This window comes from Somniosus microcephalus, chromosome 3 (genome assembly GCF_052327205.1).
Source record: "Somniosus microcephalus isolate GS21.2 chromosome 3, FLI_Smic_1.0, whole genome shotgun sequence".
Classification (NCBI taxonomy): Eukaryota; Metazoa; Chordata; class Chondrichthyes; order Squaliformes; family Somniosidae; genus Somniosus; species Somniosus microcephalus.
In genome coordinates, this window is record NC_140989.1 from 346,983,823 (window position 1) to 346,997,038 (window position 13,216).

Consider the following 13,216-nt stretch of genomic DNA (forward strand, 5'->3'; position numbering starts at 1 on the left):
CTGTGCCAATGTACACCATACATAATCCAATGGTCTTGCTGAGAGGTATGTGCAGATCACATTACATCCAATCTCAAAAAGCTCCAGCCAGAAGTGAAAGATCCAAAAACTATGCACAAGTGTCTCCAAAACAACCAGCTCACGCAGGAATATGATTCAGCAACAAAACTTCTAAAATTTTTGAAGAAAGGTGGTACAGAAAGCGTTAAAGATTTTACTACATCAGAACCAATGATGCATCATAACATTGCAAGTGAAAGCTGCTCTGCAATCTAATCCACCTGTCACGCAACCTACACAATGATGAGAACAGGTGGAACACTAACTCAAGGAAGCAGAAGTCTCATAAATGAGAGCTGTTAGTGCCAAAAGCAGAAATTAAACTCCAAGAATAGTGATGCAGACACCCAAAACACCAAGGTATTAAGCCGTGATCCAGGAAGGTTAGTCCGTGCAAAATATCACAAATCTGCGTGCATGAAACCCAATGCATCATTCAGTTACAAAGTGATTTTGTATGGCGACAACTAAAGTCATAATATGATAGACTTTATCACAAAAGTTCTCCAACTTTTTTTTTTGCTGCGCTCTCCTTCCCCACTCCCTTGGAGACGCCCCAGGTGCATCTCCCCCGCCACTGGGGTCACTGTTTAAAAATAAGGGGTCGCCGATTTAAGACAGCGATGAGGAGGCATTTTTTCTTAGAGGGTCGTGAGTCTTTGGAACGCTTCCTCAGAGGGTGGTGGAAGCAGAGTCTTTGAATATTTTTTAAGGCAGAGGTAGATAGATTCTTGGTGGGCAAGGGGGTGAAAGGTTATCGGGGGTAGGCGGGAATGTGGAGTAATCAGATTAGCCATGATCTTATTGAATGGCAGAGCAGGCTCGAGGGGCCGAGTGGCCTACTCCTCCTCCTAATTCGTATAAAAAAACATTTGATGACTCACCTATATCTCAGTGATCAGGATGAGCCTGTTTGCTAGTGCACAATCTGGGGAATCTCTGTTTGATTCTGGAGAGTTTCAACCGCAAATCAGCTGCTTCTACGCATGTTTTTGATGTAAAGAAGTGAAGAAAACCCCACTTCACACAGATAGTTTGAGTCAAACTGAACAAGTATTTCAACTGCTCTTTGGGATAATTCGGGGAGCTCTTTTTGAACTGAGAATTGAGAGCTAGAGCTGGTTAAGACACAGGACTTAAAAATTCTCAAAGCAGAGTCACCAGAATTGTCGATCAAATTTTCAAATTCACAGCAACCTTGGCTTCTACGGAAAAGGTGGATTTTGAACCCAGGTAAATCCTGCAGTTCATTTGCATCTCTTTCAGGAAATTATTCGCTAAATTATGTAAGGATGTTTGAATTCCCACCAATTTCTAAAAATTGAAGTTGAACCAAAACCAAACACAGCTGCTTCTGGTGCAGAGCAACCAATTACCGTGCACCAGAAACAGTTCTGATTAATCTAACTTGCACTGTGCCGAGATCGCCCTATGTAAGGCTGCATCGACGGAGACTTTCTTTGAATTTAAAATAAAATTTGCTCAGTTTTGTTGAGTCTGTGTTTTCAAATGTAGTTATGCTGAATAACAGGACACAGACTACAGAAATAATTAAACAGGTCTTTAGTGATTGAGGGTCAAGGCTGAACTGGGATACAACTTTGCTCCGCAGGGTTTATATACCGGTGTGGTCACCACCGGTACTACAATGTACAGGAGCCATCAAAAAGTAGCCATCACCTTAAGGTATCCTCTTAAGGTGGTACAGGTTACATACACTACAATTCCTCCCCTTTTAGCTTAACAGTGTACACCCCAAATTAAACATTACATGGATAACATATATACAATTTTCACACAAACTGTTCAAAGATTCAGTCTCTGAGGAGGCCTCCTGATCCGGGCCGGATAACGCCTTTCAGGGGTCTCTGGTTCTCGTTGCTGGGGTGACTCATCCATTTGATCTCCTATGGATTGAACATCATCATGTACGTTTGAGTCTGAGGTAGATGCTACAGGCTCAATAACTTCTTCAACTGGTGTCTCTGCCGTAGACATGGGGTCGACCCTTGTTCTCGATTCCACGAGTTGGTCAGCATGACATCGTATTACGTTCTCTCCAACGTCTACCGTGTACATCAAGGGTCCTTGTCGGGCACGAATTGTTCCGGATTGCCATTTATCATCCCTATAGTCCCTGGCCAACACTGGTTGTCCTATTTCGAAACTCCGAGTGGCCTTGTTATTTACGTGCTGGAATTGCTTGTTTTCGACTTCCCTTCGCACATTGGGTTTTAACAAATCCAACCGGGACCGCAACCTCCTGTTATAGAACATTATGGCAGGGCTTTGATTTGTCACTGCATGCGTGGCGTTTCGATATGCCATCAGGAAATTGTCCACCTTGTGTTGTAGTGGAATATGGTCTTCGCTCATGGCCTTTATCGCCTTTTTGAACGTTTGAACAAATCTCTCGGCCAACCCATTTGTAGCCGGATGATATGGGGCAGATGTATAGTGTTTCACCCCATTCTTTTTCATGAATTTCTGGAATTCTTCTGACACGAACTGTGGTCCGTTGTCTGAACATTTGTGTTCCGGCAACCCATTCCTTGCAAATATGGTTCTTAGAACTGCGATCGTCTTCTCAGAGGTAGTGGTCGACATCTTAATCACTTCTGGCCATTTAGAATGTGCGTCTACTGCTATCAAAAACATGGAATCCATGAATGGACCTGCAAAGTCGATATGCACACGTTGCCATGGGGTTGAAGGCCATTCCCACGGATGCAGCGGTGCAATTGGAGGTGCATTTTGAACTTTTTGGCGCCCTGAGCAGCTTTTAGTCAGATCCTCTATTTGTTTGTCGATACCTGGCCACCACACATAAGCCCTAGCAAGGCTTTTCATCTTGACTCCCCCCCAGATGACCTTCATGCAATTCCTTCAGAACTCTCTCCCTTAATTTAGGAGGAATAATCACCCTTGTTCCATACATCAATGTTCCTTGACATACGGACAGCTGTTCTCGTCTGGCTGAGAATGCTGGTAACAGTGGGTCGCCATGTGCTGGCCATCCCTTCACTGTCAAGTCGTAGACCCGAGACAGTGTCGGGTCGTTTCGGGTCTCTCTCTCAATACCCGCATTGGTGACTGGTAAGCATTCGATGATGGTCGAGTGAAATATCTCGACAGGGTCAATTGCCGGTGCCTCTTCCGCTGTAGGTAGTGGCAGGCGCGACAGCCCATCAGCATTACCATGTTGCTTTGTACCTTTGAATTCGATATCATATTGATGTGCCCCTAGGAAAAGGGACCATCTCTGAAGCCTCTGCGCCGTCATTACCGGAACACCCTTCTTAGGGTTGAAAATGGAAGCCAACGGCTGGTGATCTGTCAGCAGCGTAAATTTTTGGCCTTGCACGTAATGGTTAAATTTCTTAACCCCCCACACGAGGCCGAGAGCCTCCCTATCTATCTGAGCATAGTTGCGCTCTGCGGAGGTCAATGATCTGGATGCGAACGCGACTGGCCTTTCCGAGCCATTTGGAAACTTATGTGAGAGCACTGCCCCGATACCATATGGAGAAGCATCATAAGCTAAGCGAATAGGCAGCGTTGGGTTAAAGTGAGCCAACACTTCCTTAGAGGTGATCAGTGCCTTGCTCTTTTGAAAAGCCCGCTTACAATCATCGCTCCACTTCCATGGTATTCCCATTTGCAAAAGAATGTTCAGCGGGTGTAACACCGTGGATAAATTTGGAAGAAACTTGTGGTAATAGTTAACCAACCCAAGGAACGACCTCAACTGGGATACATTTTCCGGAGCAGGAGCCTTCACAACAGCTTCGATTTTGTCAGGTGACTTATGGAGCCCCTCCTGGTCAATGACGTGGCCGCAGTACGAGATTCGCTTTTGAAAGAACTCACATTTCTGGCGATTAACTCTGAGCCCATATTCTTTCAATCTGGTGAGCACCTGCTCCAAATTCGCGAGGTGATCCTTATCATCTCCTGTAATCAGGATGTCATCCAGGTAGCATTGTGTGCCTGGAATTCCCTGCAATACTTGTTCCATGGCCCTTTGCCAAATCGCTGGAGCCGATGCCACTCCAAAAACCAGTCTATTATACCGATATAAGCCTTTATGTGTGTTGATCGTGAGATACTGGCGTGACGCTTCATCCACTTCCATCTGTAGGTACGCCTGCGCCAGGTCTATCTTGGTGAAGTGTTTCCCGCCAGACAGCGAAGCGAAGATATCTTCAATCCGCGGAAGCGGATATTGCACAGTGTGAAGAACCGGATTAACAGTGATCTTGAAATCGCCACAGATGCGAACCTTCCCAGGTTCCCCCGGCTTGTTGCTCAACGCACGCTTCATGACAGGAACAATGGGTGTGGCCCATTCGCTCCAGTCCACCTTGGACAGTACTCCTGAACGTTCTAGCCCTTCCAGCTCTGCTTCCACAGCAGGTCGTATCGCATAAGGAAAATTTTGGGTTTGCATGTTCTTCAACCTTGATGTTTGCCGTAATTCCTTTCAGTGTTCCCAGTCCCTGTTGGAACACCTCCTTAGCATCGTCTAATATTTTGGACAGTCATTTAGGTTTGACGTCGTCCTCTTTACAGGCATCTACAGTCAGTGCTTGTATGGAATGCCAGTCCACATTTATTCTCCGGATCCATTCCCGTCCCAGTAGTGGCGGACCTCCATCAGGTAACACATACAAGTCCATGTTCTGACTTTCTTTACCATTGTAGACCACATTTACTTTTATCTTTCCTTTGGGGTATACTATTTGCCCCGTGTATGTTTTCAATACAATCTCCGTATCCCTCAGGGGAATGTGCGAGAATAACCTTTTGTAATCTTGCTTATTCATGACTGTTAATGCCGATCCAGTGTCCAATTCCATCTTCACTTGGACTCCTGCTATCCGAAGCATGACCCAGATAGTTTGGTGGTCTGCTGTGTTACCCACATTATGTATTTTTAGACAACCCAGTTCCTTACTGCTGGAGTCTGAATCCATCTTCTGTTCATCCGAACTGTTCTCTGTCACCTTGTGTACTTTTTTTGTACTTCTCCTGCGGCGACTTTTTGCTGCTGGTCTTCTTTCCTGACCGGCATACTCTCGCTATGTGACCAAGTTTGCCACATTGCCTGCATTCTTTATCTTTGAACCAGCACTGGTTCTGGTCATGCGTTGTCCTTCCGCAACGATAGCACTTTACTGCGCCCAATGCCATTTCATTGGTGCTGAATTCCAATGGCCTTTGCTGTATCTCTGCAGCGCCTCGTGCTGCTGCCTCGTGCGATGCTGCAATGCTGAAAGCTTTGTCCAGCGTAAGATCCTTTTCCTCTAGCAGTCGCTTCTGGGTTCCTTCCCTTAGGAGCCCACACACAAACTTATCTCGCAGTGCGTCTGCTAGTCCTGTACCGAACTGACAGTACTTTGATAACTTGCGCAGTTCGGTTAAGAATTCAGCGTTGCTTTCTTCTTTAAGCTGAATTCTTTTGTAGAATTTAAATCGTTCCGCTATCAGCAGCGGCGTGGCGTTTAAATGCTCTTGCAGGATAGTAACAATATCCGCGAAACTCTTTCCTACCGGTTTATCTGGTGTTACAAGGTTTCTTAATAACCCGTACGTCTTCGCACCCACCGAGTTAGTGCTTTCTTACCCTCCGGTGCCTCATTCGTTGTACAGTAAACTTCGATGCGTTCCACATAAGTGGCCCAATCTTCTACATCGCTATCAAAAGCAGTGATGTTACCTGTTTTTGGCATCCTTGTTGAGTTTCCTTTCCTTCGGATATGATTATTATTTTATTTAAAAAAAAAAAAATTCAAAATGGCGGCTTTTCCCGCGCTTGTCTTCTTCCCCCGCCGACTCAAAATGGCGATTACCGCGCTGTTGCCGTTCTCGCCTCCCAGCGGTCCTTTATTTTCCCCTACGCTGCTGCTCTTGTTCCCCGCCGCTCCCGCGGTCATAAACGCTTCCCTGGCTGCTGCGCGTCTCTGCCCCGATTGCAGTCCAGCCCCTGACACCGGCTGTGGTCGTGTTCTCCGCCTTTTTCGTCGTTACCCTCCCCTTCTCTTACTGACAACTCGGCCGACTTCCCCCCCGTGCCGCTCGATCGGGCTTACCCGCCGCTGTCGTCGAAGGGATGTTCACTGATGTTTGACTTCGTGGCCAGAACCCAACCCGGGTTCCCGATGGCCTCCCGTGCGATGCAGTGCCCAGCAGGATGTTGAGGGTGGATGTCCTTGTTCGACGCCCGTTTCAGAGGGCGAAGCTTCCTTTGATGCAACTGCCGCTAGGTAAGATCAGACTCGTCGCCACTGTTGAGTCTGTGTTTTCAAATGTAGTTATGCTGAATAACGGGACACAGACTACAGAAATAATTAAACAGGTCTTTAGTGATTGAGGGTCAAGGCTGAACTGGGATACAACTTTGCTCCGCAGGGTTTATATACCGGTGTGGTCACCACCGGTACTACAATGTACAGGAGCCATCAAAAAAGTAGTCCATCACCTTAAGGTATCCTCTTAAGGTGGTACAGGTTACATACACTACAAGTTTCTTTAAAACTTAAAAAAAAAGAGTTTTGATGCACCTCCTCTGGCTTTGCAAGGTTGCATTGGTGGATCTCCTTCTCGGCCAGCCTGCCCTCTCCGCGCTCACCACGCCTCCGCCCCCACCCCCATTTGGGAACTTCTGCTATACCATAAACAAACATAATATACTTACAGGAGTATATTATGCTGTATCTGTAGTTATTTACAGTTAAAAGCGTCCAACAAATGTTAAAGTCAAGGTGGGAGATGCAATGGATTGCTCTGTATGAATCTTTTTGATCTGTTAGTTTTACCCGTCACTGTGATCTATTAGTTTTCTTTGTAATAAAGCCAGGCCTGCCAAATAAGTCTGTGTGGATCAGTAATCTTTATAGGTTGTGTCACTTATTTTGAAGCTGGTGGCCAGCTTTTACTAGTTTTCTAGGTTGGTATATAAGAAAGTTCACAAGAAGGATGTATAAGGTCAGATAAGAGACAATAAGTTACAAAAAAAACCCAAAGAATAATGTATCTAGTGCCTGGATTTGAACTTCCAGCATGTTTCTGACAGGCCGGCGAGTTCATTTCCCATCTGCCTGCAGCAGAATGAGGCCATGCTGATTTTAACAGCCAGGTTCTCATTTACATCCTGCCGGATCTCATCTTTTTGGGTCTCTTTTTCGTTGCGGGGTTTGGCGTGGTGGGAAACTCACTGCCGCCTCCCACTCATGGCACCTGGTAAAAATTGCAGTCGGGTCCCAATGTCATCATCAGGACACAACGTGCATGTGTTGAAAAGGACTCCACTGGCTTTGGGCATGTATCCTTGCCGCCTGCTCAGGAGAACAGGTGGAAATCTGAACTTGTCAGCACCTGGCGGTTCCAGGGCGGGTAAGTAACTTTAGCCTCCAGGGTGGGTAAGTAAAGACCACCTACTTCCACCTCAAACATCGCCTGTCTCCGCCCTTGCCCCAGCTCATCTGCTGCTGAAACCCTCATCCATGCCTTTGTTACCTCTAGACTTGATTATTCCAACGCACTCCTGGCTGGCCTCCCACATTCTACTCTACGTAAACTTGAAGTTATCCAAAACTTGGCTGCCCGTGTCCTAACTCGCACCAAGTCCCATTCGCCCATTCCCCCTGTGCTCGCTGGCCTACATTGGCTCCCGGTTAAGCAGCGCCTCGATTTCAAAATTCTCATCCTTGTTTTCAAATCCCTCCATGGCCTCGCCCCTCCCTATCTCTGTAATCTCTTTCAGCTCCACAACCCACAACTCTTGAGGATCCCCGATTATAATCGCTCAACCTTTGGTGGCTGGGCCTTCTGTTGCCTAGACCCTAAGCGCTGGAATTCCCTGCCTAAACCTCTCCGCCTCTCTTTCCTCCTTTAAGACACCCCTTAAAACCTACCTCTTTGACCAAGCTTTTGGTCACCTGCCCTAATTTATCCTTATGTAGATCGGTGTCAAAATACTCCTGTGCAGCGTCTTGGAACATTTTACTACTTTAAAGGTGTTATACAAATACAAGTTGTTGTTGTAACGATTTTAACTGCCCATCCCCCCAGTTTCCATTAGGCGCATGGAGTAAAAAGCGCCACTTAGTATAAATCTTCTCCAATGTTAATTGTAATTTGATTTATATTATAATGCCTCATCAATGCCACCAGTAACCTTCCCGCTAAGTTTGTGTCTGATTTGTGTCTCAGTTCTACAAGGAAATTGTGTCTCTTTAGTTGCAGCAGCTGCTAAAAATAAAACTAATCTGTAAAAACAAACTGGATTTCTAACACGGATACGTCTTTGCAAGAACCTTTATGACAGATGTAAAGTTCAACTAATTCCTTTACATCTTAAATAAGGATCAAGGGCTAATTCTCACTCCTAGGATAAACAATGCAGACTTCGATGATGCGAGCTTTAACTTACCCATTTTCTCTTATTTACTTGACAACCCCATATTTACTTTGCAAAAATAGTCTATAGGAATCACTGGTATAGGTTTAATGTTATTCCCTAAACTTAAAAATGTACTTCTATACTAAATAAGGACAACTTGGTCAATTGCATAAATTACACTAAAAGGCAGCTTTTCCAATTAAAGTTAGAATATTTCAATTAAAACATCAAAACGTCCTAATCTCGGTCATATACGTGGGAAATGGTGACTACAGGCAAGTTAACAAAGAAAAAGCAGGGATGTTTTTCTAAGGATTCAGCTGTATTTCTTAAGATCCACTAATAAAACAAAATAGTACAATTCCACGTACAAAACAAATATGACAGTTAAGATTAATTGTTTAACATTGAATCATGCCAAATAATGACACACTGCATTGGAGCCTAACACATTGGCCCAGGCAGTTGGTGAGGTGAGAGTTCATGTTAGTCATCCTCCACATAATGCCATCAAGTGGAAGGTCTCATGCACCTCATGGCAGCCAATGTCAAAGCAGCATTGGTGCAAGGCTGGGAATAGGACTTGGGCCATCTAATTAATATAGGTCCAAAGTGGTTGACAAAATTGTATAAAATATGTCTATTACTATAGCTCAATATTTCTCTTTTAAAATATATTTTTCTCCTCTTTTTCAGTGCTTTTCTCCTTCTCCAATCAGGCCACTTGCTTTCAGAGGTGATAACCTCAAATGTTTCCTGCCTCTGCTCTGTGGAATTGTGTCTGCCTTTTGCTTGGCATTCCCAGGACTGTGACTCAACCTTAAATAACAGTTGGGCTCCATACCTTTCTGTTCAAACAAACATTTTTATTTTTTTTAACAAGCATCTGTGCATTCAAATCATTTGATCACACATTAAGCCTGCTCTTAGTCATGCCCTTACCTGGGTTCTTCATCTTTGCTGGAACGTTTGGGACCATATTTCTTAACAAGATTTCTGCAAACAAACAAAAATGTAACATCAGTACATGCTTCATTGGCTGTGAAGTGCTTTCGGATGTCTGGAAATTTGAAAAGTGTTATACAAGTCCTTTCTTTCTTTAGATGGCATGGGTAGCTGCAAAAGGTTTGCAAACAGGAGTTTATAGATTAACCGCAACCAGAGTTAGACAATTTGCAGATAATTTTGAATTTGCTATCTAATAATTAGGGGCACTATATATATGAAGTATAAAGCAGAGGCCCCTGGGAAGCTTAATGTGTGTAGGGGGTCCCATATATAGAACAAGCTGAAAATCACTGGTGTAAAATACAAGATATTAAAGGGGGGGGGATGTGTGAACTTTATTTTATGATGCTAAACAGAAAGAGAGGCAGAGAGTGTGTGTGTGTGTGTGTGTGTGTGTGTGTGTGTGTGTGTGTGTGTGTGTGTGTGTGTGGAAGAAAAAATTTATACGGAAAAAAGTACAATAAAAAAAGTTATCTCCGTGCTTAAGCGCTTACCTCTGTCCAATTTTGGACTGGGCAAAAGGTATCAATAGAGTATTCGACTTTTAACAAATACCACCACCCAGAATGGTATATTTTACAACCACCACATTAAAGATTTGATAGCATTGCATATGGACAATGTGCATTTATACTACTTGCCCACACTTTCAGGGGATTGGGGTCCCAAAAGTTATGTAATCAACAAGTGCACTCATCATATTCTCATTTAGCATATTATATATGTATAAATCAAACAGCACATTTACCAGGTGGTGGATTTCTGTCACAGTTTGATGAATATTCCTTGCAAAATAACGGAGAATATTTCAATTTCTTAGTGCCGTGATAATGATTACACTGTGCAGTTACATACAAACATATGAAGGATAGGAAAAGACCACTTTGGTCCATCCAGCCCACCTCTTCCACATATGGTGCAGCTTTATACATTATCAATCTGCCCCATCAGTCACAGTCTCTTGGGAGAGAGGGGACAAAGACAGTAAAAATGTATGGCCAATATAGGAAGAAACTCCCTCTGCACTAATACTGTAATTAGGGTGCATCACTACCAGTGCACCTTCAGGCAATCTCACCGAGATCACATTTGACAGCTTTATAGGATCATACTTTTGCTAAGTTATCTCTGGCACCAAAGTATAGAGCAAATAGGGGTTAAAATATTTTCTGCACCCTTCAGATCAAGAAATGTATGTGCCACAACTTGCTGGAAGTGCCAGCTGATAAAGAAGTGTTGAGGGTAACGAGGCACCTGGGACCTCAGTGAACGGCAGGACCAGTGAATCTCCTGAACCAATAAGATTTAAAGATTGAGAAAGAAACAGAAACGACAGAGAAGGAGGGTGAATTAGAGTCAAATCAGGTACAGAAAGAGAGAGAGGGAAAGAAAGATTGGAGACGGAAAAGTAAGAAAAAATTCAAACATTTAAAATGTGATACTTACACTCTTTATATGCGAGTGTAATGGGCAATTAATGTGCAAATCCAGCAGGTTCTTAAAAATAACAGGGAGGCTAAGGGCGAGATGCCGTTTGTGTGAAGCAAACAGCGGAGCGGCGTAAATTGACCAGTAAGTTCTGGAGATTCAGAACTCATGGCGTATCTCTTAATTCCCTGAACCTGCTGGCCAATTTGTGCGTTAATAACGCCGTGTGTCGTTAACGCGCCATTATTTTTCCTGCAAGATCCAGTCCGATCTGCAGTTTTTATTCTGTAATTAACTTTTTTTGCACATTTAATCACTATAGAAATGAAGTGGTTGCAATGGTTAGTCCTCAAATGGTTGACTGTTTATAACCATTTCGCCCAAACCTTTGCTATTTGAATCAATCTTCAAGACGAACGATGTTTGAGATAGTATTCCTTTGAGAAATCCTATGTGGCACCTTTATTTTTCTCTCTACAAAATTTATTATCTTTTTCCCACATTTGTATTCAAGTCAGTTTTTCTTTCACACCAATAAAAACAAAGCCCAATTCAGTTGCATAGCGCTGCATCTACAGGCACTAAACTATTCTGTAACTAGGCAACTATCCACTTTCCAGAACTACTGACTGTATGCAGCCTCGGAAATCTCCATCTCTCAATCTGTTACCGTTTATAGAACTGCTGGATTTTAACTCAACGTTTTTCATCCACCAACATTCATAACACCCATTTTATCTAAAACAAGAGATAAAACACATTTATTAATGCCTTCCCCAGCAGCTTTTGTAGTCTGGGCTGATAAAAAGAGTGCACAGATCAAACAGTTTTATGAATTGACTACGAAGGATCTTTGTGGTGTGACCATGCTTTACATCAACATGTGCCGCCACAGCATTGGAGCAGGCCTGATTTTCTGATCATAGCTGCACTGCAGCTTTGAGTGGGTGGAGGTGGGTTGGACGATTAATTAAGCATGAAGATTACTATAACATTATTTATACTTAACCCTACTGGAATTCATACAATAAATGAGGGCTTCCTTCTTAGAGGGAAAATTAAGTGTCAAAGCAACAGTCTCCAGGAGGAACTCAACAATTAAGCCACAACAGGATATCTAAGTAACACATTCCATGTACAAAACCATCTCCTCCTCTCATCCAGCTTTTGTCTAAGGCCATCACTTGTGGACCCCTCATGAGAACTCAGCAGCACTCATCTTTTTGTAGTCTCAGCTATCTCATCTGTTGTTCCGCCGATTTCTTCTCCATCAAAGACCATCTGCTTCCACCTCCATAACATCTGTCGCCTCTGTCCCTACCTCAGTCCATCTGCTGCTCAAACCCTCAGCCATGCTTTTGTCACCTCCAAACTTGATTAAACCATCCTCCACCCATTGTACACTTCAGCTCATCCAAAACTCTGCTGGCCATATCCTATCCTGCACCAAGTTCCACCCACCATCAGCCCTGTCGTAATGACCTACATTGACTTCCCAGTCCCCCAACACCTCAAATTTTAAATTCTCATCCTTGTATTTTAATCCCTCCATAGTCTGACCCCTCCCCATGTCTGTAACCTCCATCAGCTGTACAAACCCCCAAACTCTCCGTGCTTCTGACTTTGTACCCTCTTTTGCCCAATTACTGGTGGCCAAGCCTTCAGCCAACTAGGCTCCTTACTCAGTTAGATTTAAGGTAGTTATGGAAAAGGACAAGGATAGACCAGGAATAAGTATTGTAAATTGGGGGAAAAGCAAATTTTGCTAAGCTCAGAGGGGATTTAGTCATAGTGGACTGGAAACAGCTACTTGAAGGTAAATCAGTGTCAGAGCAGTGGGAGGCATTCAAGGAGGAGATCCGGAGGGTTCAGACCAAACATGTGCCCTTAAAGAAAAAAGGTGGGACTAACAAATCTAGAGCCCCCTGGATGTCTAGGGACATACAGGGTAGGATAAAGAAAAAAAGGGAGGCGTATGACAGATACCGAGGGCTAAATACTCCAGAATCTTTGGAGGAGTACAGAAAGTGCAGGGGTGCAATTAAAAAGGATATTGGGAAAGCAAAGAGCATGAAAAAGTCTTGGCAAGTAAAATCAAGGAAAACCCAAAGATGTTTTATAAATATATCAAGAGTAAGAGAAAGAGTAGGGCCTATTAGAGATCATGAGGGTAATCTGTGTGTGGGGGCGGGAGACGTCGGTAGGGTTCTTAATGAATACTTTGCATCTGTTTTCACAAAGGGGAGGGGTGAAGCAGACATTGCCTTCAGGGAGGAGGAGTGTGAAATATTAGATGAAATAAACAGTGAGAGAGGA

General features: G+C 43.8%; 1 protein-coding gene across 1 annotated transcript in view; it reads right to left on the reverse strand.

The window, feature by feature from the left end:
* Positions 1 to 10,404, reverse strand: part of fnbp1l (formin binding protein 1-like) — an 85,628-nt gene extending 75,224 nt beyond the window's left edge. Inside the window, exons 1-2 of the mRNA XM_085978232.1 lie at positions 10,328 to 10,404; positions 9,407 to 9,460 (exon numbers count right to left, since the gene is read on the reverse strand). Of these exons, the coding sequence (XP_085834358.1) occupies positions 9,407 to 9,460; positions 10,328 to 10,404 (131 nt within the window). The remainder of the gene's footprint in view (positions 1 to 9,406; positions 9,461 to 10,327) is intronic.
* Between the last annotated feature and the right edge of the window lie 2,812 nt (positions 10,405 to 13,216).